This window comes from Nicotiana attenuata, unplaced genomic scaffold (genome assembly GCF_001879085.1).
Source record: "Nicotiana attenuata strain UT unplaced genomic scaffold, NIATTr2, whole genome shotgun sequence".
Taxonomy (NCBI): domain Eukaryota; kingdom Viridiplantae; phylum Streptophyta; class Magnoliopsida; order Solanales; family Solanaceae; genus Nicotiana; species Nicotiana attenuata.
The window spans coordinates 52,291-72,614 of NW_017675047.1; the positions used below are offsets into that span (position 1 = coordinate 52,291).

Here is a 20,324-nt window from a genome sequence, read left to right on the forward strand (position 1 = left end):
TCTGAGCTTTTATTTATTTATAAAAGTACTTCTAAGGAAAAGCAAAAATATATTTGGACTTCAAAATTTTTTCAAAATTTTTATTGACAATTACAAAAAAGACTTCTAAAAAATAAGAGTATTTTTGGATCTTTGTTTCTGATTTTTTTTTATTTTTGAAAAAAAATACTTCAAAATGAAGGAAACCTGTATTTTTGGATTTTGATATTTATTGCCTTTTTTCATGAAAACATTAGAAAGAAGAAAACCATTTTTGAGTTTAAAAACTATTTTCTCTTTTTTTTTTAAAAAAAGATTTTTAATGAAGGAACTAAAAGAAAATATTTTTGGATTTCTTTTTTTTGTTTTTTTTTAAAAGTGGGGCCGGAACCGATGAGGTTTGCCTACGTATCTCACATCCGGTGAGAATCAGACCCGCGTAGTTCGGTCAGATTTGCAAAAATTAAAACTATTTTGAAACCACATTTTTCTTTCTATGTTTTTCTTGTTTTTTCTTGCAAATATTTTTTCTCTTTTCCATTTTTCATTTTTTCAAAAATCCGGCAGCATTTCGGCACTACTTGGACATTGGTTTTTCTAATATAGGTAATTAACTCTCCACACTGCTATTTTCTCTTTTTCTCTCTTTTTTCAATATTGCCCAGATATTCAAAGCCTGTCAGCATGCGAGTCCAAAACAGATAAATGCACAAATAGGATGCCTCAGGATGGTCCATTATTCCGGGTACACCTGTCCTAGACGGACCCAACCCCTGTGTTGAGTCCCCTAAGTCAAAATGCACGTGATGCACATAAACGTTCCTACTAGGGATCCGGCATGGAGTCGAGTTATTCTAAGTTCAAAACCTGGGTATAGGTTCTAGACTGTGTACCCGAGCGGACAACTCGAGTCGATGAGGGGGCTACGTACCGGGGACCCGCGGGATCGTCCGGCTTAGTAACTTGTCCGACCTCTTTCTTATTTCAAGGTATGACAATAACAGAATAGGGAGTCTCAACCAGTAAGCACATCCCCGGAGGTGAGAAGAGAAGGGTTTCGACACAGTTTATATATACAATTCAGATAATATCAAAGCGGTAAAGCATTTAGCACATATAGCATGGAACATGTAGAAAAATCAGATAAAGCCAAATATAACAATTATACTAAGCTCGAATTCTTGAACCCTGAATCGAAATTCTGGGTTCGTATCCCCAGCAGAGTCGCTGGAGCTGTCACACCTCCTTTTTTACACACCTACCCCGAAGGATAAATGTATAAGGGAGTTTTTCCATTTAATGTGACATTATTCGAAATGGGATTATTTATTGCCTTTTAGAGTCGCCACTTGGGATAGGATTGACTTTTGGTGTCCCAAGTCACCGGTTTAACTTGAATCCCAAATCGAGGAAAATTTCGACTTCCCAATTGGAGTCTGCGAACCAGAAATTCTGAATAAGGAATTCTGTTGACCCGAGGGAAGGTGTTAGGCACCCCCGGATCCCGTGGTTCTAGCACGGTCGCTTAAATTATTATAATTGGCTAAAAATCTGATTTTAATACATGTTTTAACTTATGTGCTTTTTAAATTTAAAACCGCTTTTATTATTATATTTTAATAAGACTTGCAACGTCGTGAAAATGTATCTCAAGCCACGTCGCACCAGTACGCCCGTGATTTTTGGCACGTTTCGACTTCGTTGAGATTTGGATTTGGGTCACATAAATGTGCACCCGAGTTTAGGAAAGTAATTTTATTAAACACGCGCCTAAAGCAACTACGCGTTGTTAACTTTGCGGGAGGCCATGGAAGTTTGCTAAATGGCACATCTCGATTTCTAATTTCCAAATGATTTTATTATTCGAAGTTGTTACAATCGGGTTATATGAAATACACCCCGATTGAGATTCACATATCGTAACCATGCCACAGGAACCGTACCCATAGCCACTAACAAATCACGCCACTATCCACTATCAAACCATCATTAAACCCAACTTCTATTAATTCAAGTTAAAAATCCAAGGCTTAATGAACTTAACAGTATTGTTTCATTAATTTCTCGTTCAACTTTAAAGGACAAATTTAATAACAAGAGATAACACTATATGCTCACGAGATCGACAAACTACAGCTCCCAAACATGCAGGTTTTAATCAAAAGCTTTAAAACGCAGAACAAATAAAGGAGGACAAATTTAATAACAAGAGATAATACTATATGCTCACGAGATCGACAAACATGCAGGCTTTAATCAAAAGCTTTAAAACGCAGAACAAATAAACGAGGGCAAGAAGATCGACTGAAATAGCAGTAGTCGAAAAGAAGAACGGACCACACCCATCGAAAATATTCAACAAAATCAAAATAACAACACATTAATGCAATACATACTGTATCAGAAACAAAACATTCCTAAACATTGTAACAGAAACAAGCACATTCATACATTGTAGCAAAACAAAACAAAATGAAAGAAATAATCTCACATTGAACTTTGTAGAAGTGGAATTAATCACTGTCAACCGGGTCAAAAATGGAAAACTCGAACAGAACTACGATCCAGACCTCAAAGCTCGCCGGAACCGCGACAAAATTCAAAACAACGAACCTCGAATCGGCACCTCTGATTTGCTCTGTTTGGATGTTACTTTCCGGACTGTTTCACGGAGGTTTCAAACAGATTTCATAGCTGTTGGACGAAGTTTCATGGCTGAAGCTATGATCGCTTTGGGACGAGCTTCAGCGGCGCTGCTCTGGAATGTGGAACGAAGATCAGAAATGGGGAGGAGTAAATGGTTGCTTCAGTTTGTTTTCAGATTGTCGGCGTCTTTTTGTTGTGTATTGCCCGATTGTATATTTTTAGAGTGTAGGGTGTGTTTGTGGTGTAGGTAGTATTATATAGGGTAGGGATTAGGTTAGGGGTATGGGCCTAGGAACTATGGGCTAGGGATTTTTGGGCCAAAGACTAAAAAATGGACTATAAGATTTATAAAAACGGGATAAACCAACCTAAAACTAATTCTTTCTTCTAAAATTATGTACAATTATAATATAAAAATATAATACTAATTTTAATTAATTGAACTAAACTATAAAACATAAAACTATTTTTTGTGTTTTCAAGATTATAAAAATAAAGATAGGGTACTATTTTGGTAATTTTTTTTTTAGATTAAAAATGATTATAAAATATTAATAAACTTATTTTTTGTAATTTTTTATTTTCTTGTAATAAAAAAAAGTAAAATAGTAAAAATTAGTTGAAATAGCGATATTAGGCCGAAACTAAATATTTACATGCTAAAAATGGGTAAAATTTCGGGGAGGGTCAAAAATCACATGTCAACAGCTGCCCCTCTTTGACTGGAAACGCGAAGAGTTTTCAGACAAAGAATGACTAGACAGGTTTTTTGACCCGACCCTTATTTAAGGAGAGCAAAAACTAAGAGGAGGGAGAATGTGACCGAGCCCTGGTATCTGAGCTGCCTACATATCCTTGGCTATAAAGGAATCAGGCCACGTGTAGTTCAGAAGTGAATGAGATGATGGAGTACCGAGGTTGAAAGCCGAGCGAGGTGTCGTCGGGGTTCCGATCCGCAGTCTCGTTATTACATCAAAATCAAAAATGAAAAAGACTAACTAAGCCTATCAGCTACGAGTTACAAGATTCCTATCTATGAGTCTTCTGAAGCTTGATCTTGAGTCTGGGTTGGTTCATCATGCGGACCCTTATCTGAATCTTGATGCTTGTTAGCCACCGGTGTTGGTTCAATCTTCTTTAGCATTGGATCAAGGCGGGATCAGCGGAGCTTATGACTTTAATCAGATTTTGAGCAATCCGCACCTTTGTTGTCTTCAACATTTTGAATTCATTTCTTTTTGTTCTTTTCTTCTCTTTTTTATTCTGGATTGAGACTCATTCCATCGGTCATCTCGCACCCCTGTGCCTCGGTATTAGACTTGCTTAAGACACCAAAACAAATAAACGAACGAAATTTTTCTGCCCCAGTTTCACTAGAAAAATTTCGTGAGTTAGTTGTGACACATATCTAAGCGATAAAATCAGGATTGTGTAGGGAGATCCTCGGTTTTTGGACGGGATTTGGAAAGAAAAAGCTCCTCGGTTTTAGCCGGGAGATCCTCAGTTTTTTGGCCAGGATTTGAAAAGAAAAAGCTCCACGATTTTTTGGCCGGGATTTGGAAAAAAAAAGCTCCACGGTTTTTTTTGGCCGGGAGATCCTCGGTTTTTTGGCCGGGAGATCCTCGGTTTTTCGGCCGGGATTTGGAAACAAAAAGATCCTCGGTTTTTTGGCCAGGAGGTCCTCGGTTTTTTGGTCGGGATTTGGAAAGAAAAAGCTCCACGATTTTTGGCCGGGAGATCCTCGGGTTTTGGCCGGGATTTGGAAAGAAAAAGCTCCTCGGTTTTTTGGCCGGGAGATCCTCGGTTTTTTGGCCGGGATTTGGAAAGAAAAAGCTCCACGGTTTTTTGGCCGGGAGATCCTCGATTTTTTTTTTTTGGCCAGGATTTGGAAAAAAAAGGCTCCGCGGTTTTTTGGCCGGGAGATCCTCAGTTTTTTTGCCGGGATTTGGAAAGAAAAAGCTCCACGTTTTTTTGGCCGGGAGATCCTTGGTTTTTTGGCCGGGATTTGGNGGGACGAGCTTCAGCGGCGCTGCTCTAGAATGTGGAACGAAGATCAGAAATGGGGAGGAGTAAATGGTTGCTTCAGTTTGTTTTCAGATTGTCGGCGTCTTTTTGTTGTGTATTGCCTGATTGTATATTTTTAGAGTGTAGGGTGTGTTTGTGGTGTAGGTAGTATTATATAGGGTAGGGATTAGGTTAGGGGTATGGGCCTAGGAACTATGGGCTGGGGATTTTTGGGCCAAAGACTAAAAAATGGACTATAAGATTTATAAAAACGGGATAAACCAACCTAAAACTAATTCTTTCTTCTAAAATTATGTACAATTATAATATAAAAATATAAGACTAATTTTAATTAATTGAACTAAACTATAAAACATAAAACTATTTTTTTTTGTTTTCAAGATTATAAAAATAAAGATAGGGTACTATTTTGGTAATTTAATTTTTTTTTTTTAGATTAAAAATGACTATAAAATATTAATAAACCTATTTTTTTGTAATTTTTCATTTTCTTGTAATAAAAAAAAGTAAAATAGTAAAAATTAGTTGAAATAGCGATATTAGGCCTAAACTAAATATTTACATGCTAAAATGGGTAAAATTTCGGGGAGGGTCAAAAATCACATGTCAACAAACATATTAAAAGAAAAAATTCGGGAAAAAAAACTTTTTAGTAATCGAATGGCCAGCTTCGAAGAAGAAAAAATAGTTTGCTAAGAAAAATAGTTCTCTCTTCGAGCATGAGGAATTGAGAAATTCTGATTAAAAAAATAAGAATTGTGAGAAAAGATTAGAGAAATAGGTTTAGGATGTACTATCTGAATATCTTCTTATAATAAATTTTGTGAGGTATTATTCTTGAATTTTTCTAAGTAAATTAGAACAAAATCTAAATTTTTTTTTCTATGTATATATATATCACATTCAACTCTAGTTACTCTCTCCCTTTAAATTTACGTGACATCACAAAGAGTTTAATTTACAAAAAAAAAAAGAAAAAAAAACACGTTGAAATATTTGATCTTAAATGTGTCATAACACATACTATGTGGTTAACAGCATATCATTAAGAGTAAAAAAAGGAAATTTCGGTTAAAACTTTTTCAAATTTAGAAAGCTAGCGTTCTTTTTAGAAACAGAATAAAAAAAAGCTACTACCACATAAACTGAGATGAGTGAAGTATATAAAAAAAGGCAGCCCAGTGCACGAACCCAATGACGTATTCAGAATTTTAAAGTCATGGGAACTCACCGATAAAAATTTCGAAAGAAGAAAAAAAGGAGTTTAGGGGTGCTCACTCGGTATTTATCTAAATACCTTTATAATTACCTATTGAAATTTACTAAATCTGGTCAAAGATAATGTATGCTTGAGGACCCACAAGAGACCATATAGATCCACCACAGCACGAAGCTTCTCGCGTTCATGCAGAGTTTGTGAAGGGCTACACCTAAAGGAATGTGATCTAGACAGTCTAAACATCAATGGCTGATTCCAGATTCCAGGGCTCAGACTCGTGATATGGTCAGGGTAAAGTATATCATTAGACTAATTAGTCAAATTTGTTCATAATAAACACATTCTCAAATTCAAGTATTATGTTTGTTCGTATGCATCATATCCTTTCATAACATACATGTTCCAAATTAAAATGAATATCATCTTTTAACTAACCTATCCTTGTTTGGATTTGAAAATAAATTATTTTTCTTACTTGACTATAAACCTATGCATGAATTCCATAATTCAAATACAACCTTTTCTTCCACAAAATGATGTTTTGTCGGGAGGATAAGTTAAACATTAGAAAATTGAAAAGGAAAAAAAAAAAAGTTGAACATATGAAACGCATGGAACGATAGGAAATATTAAAATTGCAACTTTAATATGTTCATTCCTCCATTTTCTCCCCTTAAATAACTACTAGCATTTGTCTGCACCAGAATTCCACCTCGTGACATGCACCTAATTTACACATATTTTTTTATATTATACTAAATAAATTTATTTGTGTCCTGAGAGTTTGAAGTTTTTATAGCATTTACGATTTCGGGATTCATGTCAAAAAATGCAATCGAGAAACTTCTTGTTACAAAACCATTCAAATGCATCATCAATGACTGACTAGAATCAGAGAGTACGCTCCTTCCCTAGACCTTACATTTACGGGGTATGCTTTATATACCGAACTGCCTTTTTTTGTCCTGATTTTTCCTAAAACAAATGTCTTTCTTTTAGACAAATAATTGAAAACTTGCAACAGCTATGTACTCAATTAGGCATACAAGACCAGAAACTTGATGTAAGCAGTAACATTGTTTCTAATTTTTAATTATTAGAAGAAACTGGAGCATACCATTATTTATATTCAGAAATTAAAGTTTTTGTCTCTACATAGAGATATGACATCTTAACAATACTATTATTAGACAATACTATTAATAGACAATACTATTATTAGACAGAAAGAAATTAATGTTGTATTAATTACTCCCTCCGATCCATAATAAGTGATTTTTTGGCCTTTTTCTTGTGGTCCAAAATAAGTGATTTTTCCAGATTTCAAGAATGAATTAATTACTTTTTTCCTACATTGTCCTTGGAGTAAATAGTGTTGGAATATGTGTCAGGAGTGTTTATGTGAGATAGTAAAGGTTAATATGGTCAATTCTATTGCTAATTAATGCTAAAAGGTGGATTTCTTAATCTGTGTGAAAACATCCAAAAAATTTCTTATTTTGGACAGGAGGGAGTAAATAATAATCCACATTTCAGAATCCAGCTCTGTAATTGCTTAAAGATTTTAGCTCAAACATCTAGATCTACTTACTTTAATCGCAATAACATCACCAGCAGCATCTAAATATATCCTTAGTCATAAGTCACAACTATTAAAAACAATATTTATTATGTGGCATTAAAGTTTATGTCTGAATGTCAGTCAAACATGTTTGAACTATCTAAGCCAAAATGGACAAAAGGGCACACAAAATCATGCGATCTCAGGTTCAATTCCCACCGGATGCAAAAACACTACTAGATGACTTCTTTTCACCGGTATACGTGTTGGTGGACAGAGTTACCCGATACCTGTGTTGGTTGAAATACTAGATAAACTGTGGAATTAGTCGAGGTGCACGGAAAATGGCCGGACACCAAAAGAAAATACAAGTATGTATTTACAAGTAAAACCCAAAGCTTTACCCATATAAAGCCACTTGTACCTTATCGACTATCCCCACACCCAACATACATGATCTTCACCTTGTAGCAAATCTTGATTCAGCCTTCCCCCAGTCTCTGTGTGGACTTTCATATACACACAACCTAAGGTGAAACAGTTACAGGTCTTTATCACTATGGAGAAAACCATACCTGGTAGAGAGGACAACAAGAAATCCACTGATTGTAGTATTGCAGAGAACAATAAGAAGGCTCTTCAGTTCATTGAAGAGGTCACTACCAACGTTGACGAGGTCCAAAAGAGAGTTCTTGCTGAAATCCTATCGAGGAATGCCAATGTTGAGTACTTGCAGCGTCATAATCTCAACGGTCACACTGATAGAGAGACGTTCAAGAAAATCATACCTGTCATCACCTACGAAGATATTCAGCCTGATATCAACCGTATAGCGGATGGTGATAAATCTCCAATCCTCTGCTCCCAACCCATCTCTGAATTCTTGACAAGGTTAGTCCTTTTCTTTTGCTTTACTGTGTGCTTGCCTGAGCCGAGGGTCTCTGGAAACAGCTTCTCTACCTGCATAAGGTAGGAGTAAGGTCCGCGTACACACTACTCTCCCCATACCCCACATGTGGGAATATACTGGGGATGTTGTTGTTGTTGTTTTAAGTCCTTTTCTTTTATTCTGACAGAAAATGTGCATCCCTATGTGAACCCTTTTGTCTTTAAATTTTGCTAAAGGGCAATTTTTATGTGCAGTTCTGGGACGTCCGGAGGGGAGAGAAAGTTGATGCCGATAATAGAGGAAGATTTTGGGAGGAGATCACAGCTTTACAGCCTTATGATATCAGTGGTGAGCCAATCTGTTCCAGATTTGGAAAAGGGCAAAGGAATGTATTTCATGTTCGTAAAATCTGAAGCCAAGACCCCAGGAGGATTATTAGCTCGCCCTGTTTTAACTAGTATTTTCAAGAGGCCTCATTTCCACAACAACCGTCTCGACCCCTACTCAAACCACACCAGTCCAACTGAGACTATTCTCTGCCTAGACTCTTATCAGAGCATGTACTCCCAAATGCTTTGTGGCCTCTGCCAAAACAAAGAAGTCCTACGTGTAGGTGCCGTGTTTGCATCCGCCTTCATCCGTGCTATGCGATTCTTGGAGGAGCACTGGTCTCTACTTTGTAACGATATCCGAACTGGAACCATTAACGCACAAATTACTGATCCCTCAGTGAGAGAAGCAGTGATGAAAATCCTAAAACCTGACCCAGAGTTGGCTGATTTTATTGAGGCTGAATGCAGCAAAAGTTCATGGCAAGGGATTGTCACTAGGCTGTGGCCTAATACCAAGTATGTGGACGTTGTCGTCACTGGAACCATGTCACAATATATATCAACCCTTGAGTATTATAGCAGTAGCCTCCCTCTTGTCAGTACCACGTATGCTTCTTCGGAATGTTCCTTTGGAATCAACTTGAACCCGCTTTGTAAACCCAGTGAAGTCTCTTACACGCTAATTCCCACCATGGGCTATTTTGAGTTCTTACCAATTCACAGAATCAATAACGAAGTCAAAGACTCTATCCCCATGTCCGAGTCGCAAAATGAGAAAGAACAACAACAATTAGTCGATCTGGTTGATGTCAAGATTGGGCAGGAGTACGAGCTTGTTGTTACCACATATTCTGGTACTTTCAAACACCAAATAAAATGCTCGACGCATACTCTTTGTTCCATTATCTGTCCAACCATTCTTCTAATGCTTAAAATATCTTGAAATTTGTACCATTTCAGGACTCTATAGATACAGGGTGGGTGATGTGCTTCGGGTTGCTGGATACAAGAATAACGCACCTCAATTCAACTTTGTATGCCGGGAAAATGTAATCTTGAGCATTGATTCCGACAAGACTGATGAAGTTGAGCTACAAAATGCAGTGAAACATGCAGTGAGCAATCTGATGCCATTCGATGCACATGTAACCGAGTACGCAAGCTATGCTGATACTACCACCATTCCCGGCCACTACGTCCTATTTTGGGAGCTGAGAGTGAATGGCTCTACCCCAGTCCCTCCTTCAGTGTTCGAAAACTGTTGCCTCAGCATTGAAGAATCTCTAAACAGCGTCTACCGCCAGGGCCGTGCATCTGACAAATCTATCGGGCCTCTGGAAATCAGGATAGTTGAAATTGGAACTTTCGACAAACTCATGGACTATTGCATTAGTTTAGGTGCTTCCATAAACCAATACAAGACACCACGGTGTGTGAAATTGACACCCCTTATTGAGCTATTGAATTCGAGGGTAGTGTCCAGCCACTTCAGTCAAACATGTCCAAATTGGATTCCTGGCCACAAGCAATGGAACAACATGAATTGAATAGCCAATTTCGATTTCTTCTACTGGTAGTTTCTTTCCCTATGCAGAAAAGAACAACTATCTTTGTAAATTATTATAGCATTGGAAAAGAGTGAAACCTGGTATACCTTATCTATATTAATGCTTCAGTTTAGAACTTTTTTTATCTCCTTTCTCTTCTATTTTCCTGAAATAAATGTCTGCCTTTCGGACAAATCTTTAAACTGGCCAAAACAATATGCTCATTTTAAAATAATAAAAAAAATAATTTAACTCTGTCAGGCCATAAATATTTCACATTCTATGTCCAATCTTGTGAAGTAATAGTGATCGTGATTCTCAATCAACATTCTAAATTGTGATCTGTATGCTATATAAGACACTGCATATTTCGGATTAAGCCCAGCATAATCCACAATTTTTGAATTTTAACTTAAAATGATTCTATTTAATTTTCATGAAGCACTAATACACCACAATCATTGACAAAGTGGAAACAAAGAGGAAATAGAGAGAAACTTCATTACAGTGGTCTTTATCTTCAACGATTTCAGTTAGGAACTGATGAACAGTTACTTGAAAAGACTACTTCGATGTGAATTCGCCGGCGCCGGCGCTTTTTCTTCCGCCGCCGTTTACGTTTCTTACTGCCGAAGAAATTTCGGAACTCGTTTGGTCCAGCTTCTCGCTGAAGGGATGACAGGAATCAAAGTGAAATGATGATATACTATGTGACGATTTGCTTCATTGACGGTGAGGAGAGAGGATTAGAAAAGTGTACGATGATATATCCCGTCATTTTGATTCGCCATTGCAGCTGAGTTAACTCGCATCTAAAATTGCGATTTATAAGTCGCATGATAGATTGCGTACGTCGCATTCAGCTATTCGATGTATAACTCCAGTCGGAAATAACGATTGTAAATCCAATTAGAGGGTGTTTGGCTAAGCTTATAAGCTGGTCAAACTGACTTATAAGCATTTTTTGGCTTATTTTCGCGTTTGGTAAAATAAAAAGTGCTTATAAGCCAAAAAATAAGCCAAAAGCCATAAGTTGGTCTCCCCAACTTATCAAAATTTCAGCTTATAAGCACTTTAGGTTTGACCAAAATATTTATTATTTTATCCCTAAAATACTTCTTTTTAGAACAAAACTCTTCGTATACCCAGTTCTTCAGCTGCTTATTATTAATTTCAGCACTTTTATCCAAACACGTAACTGCTTATTTTTTAAATCAGCTTCAGCACTTAAAAGTGCTTTTCAGCACCTAATACTTATCAGCTACTCTAAATCAGCTAAGCCAAACGGGCTCTAAGCTTATAAGCTGGTCAAAAGCCAAACGGGCTCTAAGCTTATAAGCTGGTCAAAGTAGCTTCTAAGCACTTTTCGGCTTATCTACGCGTTTGGTAAAGTTAAAAGTGCTTATAAGTAAAAAATAAGCTAAAAGCCATAAGCTTTTTTATTATTTTATCCTTAAAATTTTTTTTTTTAGAACAAAACTCTTACATCAATACTCACTGTCACAAGTATTGTTTCAACAAAACTCTTAACTATTTAAGATAAGCAAATTCTCTATTCATTTGCATATTTATATTTATGTGATTGTGTATTAATCTTTGAACTGTATGTAATAAATGAGGACATATTAAATTTTTGGTGCATTGCTTTCTAAGTGTTGTGATGATGAAGACAGAGTTTGTTTCTCTTCAAATATTTATTTAGGTTTATTTTTTACTTAGAAAATTTTGTCAATTTATTAATTATTATAACTTATGATTATATGCTTATCATAAAATAAATTTTATTTATCATAAAAGTTTTCTTATCTAAGCACGGTTGTATTTAAAATAAAATGATAAATAGAATATTTTGTATTTGAATCGATATGGAATTTAAAATTTTGAAGAAATTATGCCCTTATAAGTGTAAAACAGTTCTAAGGTTATTTAAGTCATTTTAACAGAAAAAGAGCTTATCACCACTTTTTTCTCAAATACTGCAGCATCTTATTATCAATTTCAGCACTTGTATCCAAACACGTAACTGCTTATTTATTAAATCAGTTTCAGCACTTAAAAGTGCTTTTCAGCACCTAATGCTTATCAACTACTTCAAATCAGCTAATCCAAACGGGCTCTTAATCATTCCTCTTTAGATGTCGCATTTAATTACGATTTATAAGTTGTATTTGACAATTGCTATTTATAAGCTAGCGTTCGGACATAAATTTGATTGAAACTTGAAAAACGAGTTTTTGAAGTTGTGTTTGGACAAGCATTTTATTTGAAAAAAAAGTTGAAGTTTTATGAGTGGAAGAAAAAATTCCACCCAAAAACTGTCCTAAATCAGTTTTTGGGAACTTGAAAATTTTTTAATTTATTTTTTTCAAACATAATCATATTTCATAAACAAATAATATTTTCAAAAAAAATTTGAAAAAAAATGAAAGACAAAATCTATGACCAAATGGGAGCTAAGTCCGGAGCGAATTACATAGTGCAAATTCAAACTTCAGCAATAAAATAAAAATTCATGTAGGACTATAAATACACTATTTTGTCGAAAAATATTAATATGTAGGCAAAATTAAGTGGAACATTTGTTACAAAAAATAGCTTAGTAACTTTATGCGATATTTAGGCAAAATACAGACTGTTTTCGCTTATGTTTTTCTATGTTAGTCCATCTCAAATAATTTCTAAATTTTAAATAGTGTTCGATAGTAAGACAAAGTTACTTCTGGAAAATATTTTCCATGCAAACCCATAATTACAGTGCCTTATTCGTTAAAATATTATTAACTCAGGACTAGAGTTTTTGTCACTACATAGAAAAATCACAGTTTAACATAATAATTATCGTCGGAAATAAATTAATGCTTTTATTTTTTTAAAAATCACATTTCAAAATCCAGCTCTTTAATAGATCAAGTAGCTCAAAAATCCAGACTAGATCTGGATCAGAAGTAACAGCACAATGTCACCAAGAATTACTTACCTTATACACAATAATATCACCACTTGCATCTAAATCAGTGCACATTATAAGTTGAGTGTTTTGAAGGTCTACGAGTAAATACTGAGTTCAGTTGAACCCATAGTCAATACACTCCATCCGTCTCAGCTTTAACTCGCCCAAAACGTCCTATGTATAAAGAAAATTCTACCTTAGTCTACCCCACCAAACACAAGTAATACACACTTTATTCACCTTATAACAAATCTTGACTCATCCTTCCCACAGTCTCTGTGTGGACTCTCTCATACACACAACCTAAGGTGAAATAGTTGCAGGTCTCAATGGAAAGAACCATGTCTGAGGCACCAAACAGCCCAAAGAAAGCCACTGATTGTAGTATCGCAGAGGACAACAAGAAGGCTCTTCGGTTCATTGAAGAGGTCACAACCAACGTTGACGAGGTCCAAAAGAGAGTTCTTGCTGAAATCCTCTCGAGGAATGCCAATGTTGAGTACTTGCAGCGTCATAATCTCAATGGTCACACTGATAGAGAGACATTCAAGAAAGTCATACCTGTCATCACCTACGAAGATATTCAGCAAGATATCAACCGTATAGCAAATGGTGATAAATCTCCAATCTTCAGCTCCCAACCCATCTCTGAATTCTTGACAAGGTTCGTCCTTTTTTTCTTCCCCATCTTAAATAGTGTACGGCTATAAAGTACACAATTCACACTCTGTGTCTCATTAAGCTTTTCTCCTTCTTGCATGCCAATCCTTTATCTTCCATTTTTGCTAGAAGGCAATTTTGCTGTGCAGTTCTGGGACGTCTGGAGGGGAGAGAAAACTGATGCCAACAATTCAGGAAGAGCTCGGGAGGAGATTACAGCTTCACGGCTTGATGATGTCTGTGATAAGTCAATTTGTTCCAGATTTGGAAAAGGGCAAAGGAATGTATTTCTTGTCCATAAAGTCTGAAGCCAAGACTCCAGGAGGATTACCAGCTCGCCCTGTTTTAACAAGTATTTACAAGAGTCCTTATTTCAGCAACAGGCGTCTTAGCCCCTACGCAAACTACACTAGTCCAGCTGAAACCATTCTCTGTCCAGACACTTACCAAAGCATGTATTCCCAAATGCTTTGTGGCCTCTGCCAAAACAAAGAAGTCCTCCGGCTCGGCTCGTACTTTGCTTCTGGCTTCATCCGTGCCATCCGGTTCCTAGAGAAGCACTGGTCTCTACTTTGCAACGATATCCGAATGGGAACCATTAACACCCAAATTACAGATCTGTCAGTGAGAGAGGCAGTGATGAAAATCCTCAAACCTGACCCAGAGTTGGCTGATTTTATTGAGGCTGAATGCAGTAAAGAATCATGGAAAGGGATCACTACTAGGTTGTGGCCTAATACCAAGTATGTGGATGTTATTGTAACCGGAAGCATGTCGCAGTATATACCAACCCTTGATTATTACAGCAATGGCCTCCCTCCTGTCTCTACCATGTATGCTTCCTCCGAATGCCCATTTGGAATCAACTTGAACCCCTTTTGTAAGCCCAGTGAAGTCTCTTACACACTCATTCCAACCATGGGCTATTTTGAGTTCTCACCAATTCACAGAAGCAATGAAGTCCCCAATTCTATCTCCATGTCCGAGTCGCCTAATGAGAAAGAACAGCAACAATTGGTCGATTTGGTTGATGTCAAGATTGGCCAGGAGTACGAGCTTGTTGTTACCACATATTCTGGTATTTTCAAGTGCCAAATAAGATGCTCTTGAATCATTTATTTTTTTCCATTTGTCTGACCGGGATGTCTGCTAATGCTTAGCTTTGCTTGGATTTGTGCCATTTCAGGACTCTACAGATACAGGGTGGGTGATGTGCTTCGGGTTGCTGGATACAAGAACAATACACCTCAGTTCACCTTCGTTTGTCGGGAAAATGTAATCTTGAGCATTGATTCCGACAAGACTGATGAAGTTGATCTACAAAATGCAGTGGAAAATGCAGTGTGCAATCTGATGCCATTCGATGCACATGTAACCGAGTACACCAGCTACGCTGATACTGCAACCATTCCTGGCCACTACGTCCTATTCTGGGAGCTCAGTATGAATGTCCCTACACCAATTCCTCCTTCAGTCTTTGAAGATTGTTGCCTCACAATTGAAGAATCTTTAGACAGCGTCTACCGCCAGGGGCGTGCATCTGACAAATCCATCGGGCCTCTGGAAATCAGGATAGTGGAAATTGGGACTTTCAACAAGCTCATGGACTACTGCGTTAGCTTAGGCGCTTCCATAGACCAATACAAGACACCTCGGTGCGTGAAATTTGCACCCCTTGTTGAGCTATTGAATTCGAGGGTCGTGTCCAGCCACTTCAGTCAAACATGTCCAAATTGGGTTCCTGGCCACAGGCAATGGAACAACATGAATTGAATGGCTAGCTTCAATTCCTTCTAGTGGTAGCTTCATTCCCAATGCAGAAAAGAACAACTATCTTTGTGGATTATTTTAGCAAAATAATAAAATCATCCTAGCTAAGTTAACTCCTCCCCCATTATCCCCGTGAGCAGGCAGCGTCTCACCAAGAAAGTTTCTTGAAGAGGCGTGCTGGTTCCTATCGATACATGTTCTTTATTTACAGATTCTGTATAAAGTAGATTGATCTACTAATTCTGCCATGTGGCCCTGTGGAATAAAAGGGAGAGATAGATAACAGACTGTTGACCAACTGAAAAGAATTTACACCATTAACAAAAATTATTTCAAATGAGTACAAATGGGAAATAAACTAGTAAATGTACTATGAATTTATATTCATGGACGCTCTATTAAGACCTTTCATATGGCAAGCTGAAAACAAAAATACACTTCACTTATTCGGCTTTAGCAAAACTAGAGATTCATAAGCTCTTCAACTGTAGGACGATACATGAAGCAAAAAAAAAAAAAAAAAAAAAAAAAAAAAAAAAAGAAGAATCAAGCAAAAGAGAAAAGTCGTAAACCCATTCTTAGCTTTTTCCTTATCCATGGAATAAATAATAACAGAACTCAAGCGTCGTCGCCTCTTTGCTTTGGCTATAGTCACAACTCTGTTAGAAGGGGAAGATTGTTACTTCATTTAATCATTTCATCTAATTTGCTTATCTTCGTCAGAAGTATTACTTGGTGGCTATAAATAAATAATAACAGAACTCAAGCGTCGTCGCCTCTTTGCTTTGGCTATAGTCACAACTCTGTTAGAAGGGGAAGATTGTTACTTCATTTCATCTAATTTGCTTATCTTCGTTCAGAAGTATTACTTGGTGGCTATCACAAATGCATAAACAATATACGTATTACTGCTATAAGGATTCTGTTTACCACAATTTTTTTTTAAAAATAATTCATCTTTAATTGAGTCTATCAGATGACAAATGTTTGTACAATTTTCACTATGTTGTCAGGATCCAATGTAGCATCAATCTTAAATACCCCTTCTGCTTCATCAATCTGAAGCAAATCCAGTTGGGTCTGCAAGAGATTTGCAGGCATGAAATGCTTACCCTCAGCTGCTCTCTTTTCCAGCCGAGCGGCAAGCACTTCAGCCCCAACATCCAGCAACACGAATTTAACAACACTTGCATAAGAACCTGGTTCGTAATTTGGGTCCGCAGATCTAAGGATTTCCCTGTACCGCTTTTGCAGAGCTGAGCAAGCCAGAATCGGCGCTTCGTTGTCAGCTAAGCCTCTTCTCAGCACATCTCGTAGTGTTTCAAGCCATGGAACGCGATCTTCATCGGCAAGAGGGATCCCATTCCGCATCTTCTCTGTTTGGTCATGTAAATCATCATTCAATGCACCCTTGGAAATATGTTCTTATATTGATCAGCTTATGATTAGATTTATGAACACATGATCATAATCCTTACCTTTGTTAGACTCGGAGTGATAATCATCGGCATCAAGAAAGCGGCCATTAACAGCTCTTCCAAGCATCTGACCAATTGTCCTGACCAGCATGCATAAGAATTAGTTAAAAGCAAAACTGAAAACACGAATAATTGGAACTTGAAAGTTAAATCATTCCACTGTCTATCAAATTGGAATAACAAAATATAAACAAGCCTCAAGTTCTTTGAGAAAAGGTTCTCTAGGAAGGGTAAACCATTGAGTATCATGTTATACATTAACCTGATCCAAGTCATATTTCCCTTTAATTGATCCGAGAGACTGAAAAAGAAGATATATGCTAAGCTAAGAGGTATTCTGCTTCTACACTCTGAAGTTCTTTGTTAAGGTCTAGCTTGAATCCCCACACAGTTTAAAATCAATGACCTCCACAGCTCTTTTGGTTAACTGAGGGATATGCAACGACAGGAAGCAGCAAGAAACTAACTTAATAAGGTACTTAAAACCTTACGATTTTCCAGCTCCGCTAACACCCATAAGCACAATAGCTTTTCCTGTGAGATAAGACATTACACGCAAGAGGAAAACTATTCATCACACCATCCATAACAAATGAAAAAGGAAAGAAGAACCAGATGGAAAGTGAATACAACCTTTCTTGTCAGATGCCATTTCTGGAAAACCTATTATACAATTGCAAGTGCTTGATGTCGAAAGCATTAGATGATTAACCCCTTGAGATATTGCAAGGTTCTAAGCATCAGCCCGATCCTAAAACACGGGAAATGCCAACGGTATAACAAGAATTAAGACACAGTTAATATCAATAGCTTATGTATAGACACAGTTAACGACAATATCAAGTAGCAAGTCAAAATCACAACACAGCTCTCTAGAATATTTTGAGTCTGATCTTTCCAGGAAAGGAGAATAAAAGTAGCATGTTTTCTAGCCAACGTGCCAAGATAGTAGAAACAATTGGAAAAAGGATAGAAATCCGTTTCCACACTAAGGATTTCATGATTGTACTCCTCCTCTGTAAGTCACAAAAGCCTTGTTGATGAAGGTTGGAACAAGATAACTTATGCAACAAATGTTTGTCTTAGTTTGAATCAAGGGTAGTAGTTGGCCAATCAATTCCTAGAAGGGGAGCCTTGACGCAATGGTAAAAGTTGCGGCCATGTGACTAGAAGGTCATGTATGCAAGCCGCGCAAACAGCCTCAAACGCAAAGCAAGGCTACCCAATGTGGTATGTCCCTTCTCCGGAGCCCACGTATAGCCGGAGCTTAATGCACTGGGCTGCCAGGGACGGAACAAAGGGGGTGGAATGGGGTTCTATCATAGAAAAATTACACTGTATATACAAGGTCAAAATTATTTTTTATGTATATAAAGGATGTTGAATCACCTTGACACAACCCAAGAGCTCTTTGTGCGTTTATTTCTTTATACTTTGCTAGTCTAATATTGTGTTTTCAAATTGATAAGCCAAATATAAACCTACTCTTCAAAAGTACTTTCAGAAAAAGCACATTTTGGAAGCTTAGCTAAACATGCTATGAGATCCCTGGCTCCGCCATTGCAGGCTCCCCCCCCCCCCCCCCCCCAAAAAAAAAAAAAAAGAAAACCAATTCCTAGTGCCATGCTAATAATAATTTAGTTTTATGACCTGGGGCAGTCCAAAGCTTCGAGCTTTACCAAAATTTGCATTGTTTCAACTTGAATGATAAATATAATTATGAATATTCCATCTTTTCAAAAATTGATTAACATTCAACTAATTTACATGTTAACTGTAAGATTCACAAGCTAATAATACAAATTGGATTTGATGCTTTGTTTATGCAGGAGAGTTAACAAAAAGAAATGAAAAAGAAAGGTTCACAATTTGTTTTTACCAATACCGAAAAGAGAGTACAAGTGAAAAAGATGAGCTTACCAACTGGATTTTGCCGGAGAAAGGAATGGACGGCGATTGGTTCGCCGGAGAAAGAGAAGGACAGAAGCAAGATCACGTCTTTCGCCGTCAAAGAAAGCCGAATTAGCGACTCTATTTCTAGTTCAAACAATCGCAATTGCTGATGCGACTTATAAAATCGTATTTATGAAATACGACTTATTACGACTTTTTAAGTGTCTCGATATTTGACTCAATTTTGGATACATTCATTGTGTTTTAAAATTAGCCACTTACACATTCTATATTATAAAAAAAAATTATACTTAAACCCCTAAGAATTATATCTCACTATCTCTAATTGACTATGAAAATCTTGGAGTAAAGTTGTCTCGGTGTAATCTATAGGTCACGAGTTACACCCGTGAAACCAGTCACTAATGATTGCATTAGGGTAGGTTGTTTACATCACACCCCTTGGGTGCGGTTGTTCTCGGGCTCTGTGCGAACGCAAAATGCCTTCTGCGCCGTGCTATGCTTTTTATCTCTAGCTAAGTATATTAAAATATGATTATTAAAAGACAAATTAAATTTAAAATAAAAATTCTTTATGTAGTTCAATTTTTAGATCCTAATCAGACAACAAAATAACCTCTCTTTTTCCGTATCAAATTTGATCCAAAAATAGCTTTAATGTGAAACTGGTATTGCTCTAGTAACTAGTAACCTATAGCAGACCAGATTCAACTTAGATTAGGTTTCCCTGTATAAAGTCAGACATCTCTATAACAGCATCTCTGTATTACAATCATTTACTATAAAAGCCAAATTTTTTCGGAACCGATTTTTATGTTATGTTATAAGATATGTTCTTTATAACAGCACCTCCCTATAGCAACCAAAAAATATCGGAACAAACGAAACTGTTATAGAGATATTTGAGTTAAAATATCATGGTATAGCCAGTTTTCACACTGGTCAATGAAAAATAGCCAGCGTTTATCAAGTCAATGAAAAATAGCCACTATTTTGCTGCAACAGGGATCGGTCCAGTATAATATACGGGAGTTCTGGTGCATTTGTGTACGAACTCCAGCATATTATGCTGGACCGGTATACTTTGCTAACTCCTATAAAATTTGCGGGAGATTGGAGCACCAGTGCTCCAAACTCCAGTATATTATACTGGACAATTATACTTGCTGGAACTCCCGTAAAATTTGCGGGAGTTCCAGCATAATTATGCTTGAACTCCCGTAAAATTTACGGGACTTCCAGCATAGTTATCCTGGAACTCCCGTAAAATTTACGGGAGTTCAAGCATACTTATGCTGGAACTCCCGTAAAATTTGCGGGCGTATTTTTTCGGATTTTGAACAGTGTTTTCGCT

General features: G+C 36.9%; 3 protein-coding genes across 4 annotated transcripts; 2 read left to right on the top strand and 1 right to left on the bottom strand.

Moving 5' to 3' along the window:
* The first annotated feature begins 7,508 nt into the window (after positions 1-7,508).
* Positions 7,509-10,299, top strand: LOC109219594 (indole-3-acetic acid-amido synthetase GH3.6-like). The gene is made up of 3 exons (XM_019384057.1): positions 7,509-8,321; positions 8,574-9,505; positions 9,612-10,299. Exons 1-3 carry the CDS (start codon positions 7,990-7,992, stop codon positions 10,196-10,198), a joined length of 1,851 nt encoding a protein of 616 aa, XP_019239602.1. The 5' UTR covers positions 7,509-7,989; the 3' UTR covers positions 10,199-10,299.
* Positions 10,300-13,094: 2,795 nt separating this feature from the next.
* On the top strand, positions 13,095-16,118 carry LOC109219596 (indole-3-acetic acid-amido synthetase GH3.6-like). Its single transcript, XM_019384060.1, has 3 exons — positions 13,095-13,812; positions 13,958-14,886; positions 14,995-16,118. Exons 1-3 carry the CDS (start codon positions 13,478-13,480, stop codon positions 15,579-15,581), a joined length of 1,851 nt encoding a protein of 616 aa, XP_019239605.1. The 5' UTR covers positions 13,095-13,477; the 3' UTR covers positions 15,582-16,118.
* A 346-nt stretch (positions 16,119-16,464) lies between these two features.
* On the bottom strand, positions 16,465-19,119 carry LOC109219595 (probable gluconokinase). 2 transcript variants are annotated; one of them, XM_019384058.1, is made up of 5 exons: positions 18,977-19,119; positions 17,690-17,807; positions 17,548-17,590; positions 17,057-17,136; positions 16,465-16,954 (listed from the first exon to the last, which is right to left on the bottom strand). In XM_019384058.1, exons 2-5 carry the CDS (start codon positions 17,754-17,756, stop codon positions 16,551-16,553), a joined length of 594 nt encoding a protein of 197 aa, XP_019239603.1. In that variant the 5' UTR covers positions 17,757-17,807; positions 18,977-19,119; the 3' UTR covers positions 16,465-16,550. The 2 variants fall into 2 exon arrangements, with proteins under 2 accessions (XP_019239603.1, XP_019239604.1); XM_019384059.1 differs by lacking the exons at positions 17,548-17,590; positions 17,690-17,807; positions 18,977-19,119 and adding an exon at positions 17,319-17,536.
* Between the last annotated feature and the right edge of the window lie 1,205 nt (positions 19,120-20,324).

Coding starts and splice junctions, on each gene's coding strand:
- LOC109219594 (XM_019384057.1), top strand. CDS start 7,990: ATGGAGAAAACCATACCTGGTAGAGAGGACAACAAGAAATCCACTGAT. Junction 8,322..8,573: donor ATCTCTGAATTCTTGACAAG/GTTAGTCCTTTT, acceptor TTTTATGTGCAG/TTCTGGGACGTCCGGAGGGG. Junction 9,506..9,611: donor TGTTGTTACCACATATTCTG/GTACTTTCAAAC, acceptor GTACCATTTCAG/GACTCTATAGATACAGGGTG.
- LOC109219596 (XM_019384060.1), top strand. CDS start 13,478: ATGGAAAGAACCATGTCTGAGGCACCAAACAGCCCAAAGAAAGCCACT. Junction 13,813..13,957: donor ATCTCTGAATTCTTGACAAG/GTTCGTCCTTTT, acceptor TTTGCTGTGCAG/TTCTGGGACGTCTGGAGGGG. Junction 14,887..14,994: donor TGTTGTTACCACATATTCTG/GTATTTTCAAGT, acceptor GTGCCATTTCAG/GACTCTACAGATACAGGGTG.
- LOC109219595 (XM_019384058.1), bottom strand. CDS start 17,756: ATGCTTTCGACATCAAGCACTTGCAATTGTATAATAGGTTTTCCAGAA. Junction 17,591..17,689: donor AATGGCATCTGACAAGAAAG/GTTGTATTCACT, acceptor CTTATCTCACAG/GAAAAGCTATTGTGCTTATG. Junction 17,137..17,547: donor GTTAGCGGAGCTGGAAAATC/GTAAGGTTTTAA, acceptor CATGCTGGTCAG/GACAATTGGTCAGATGCTTG.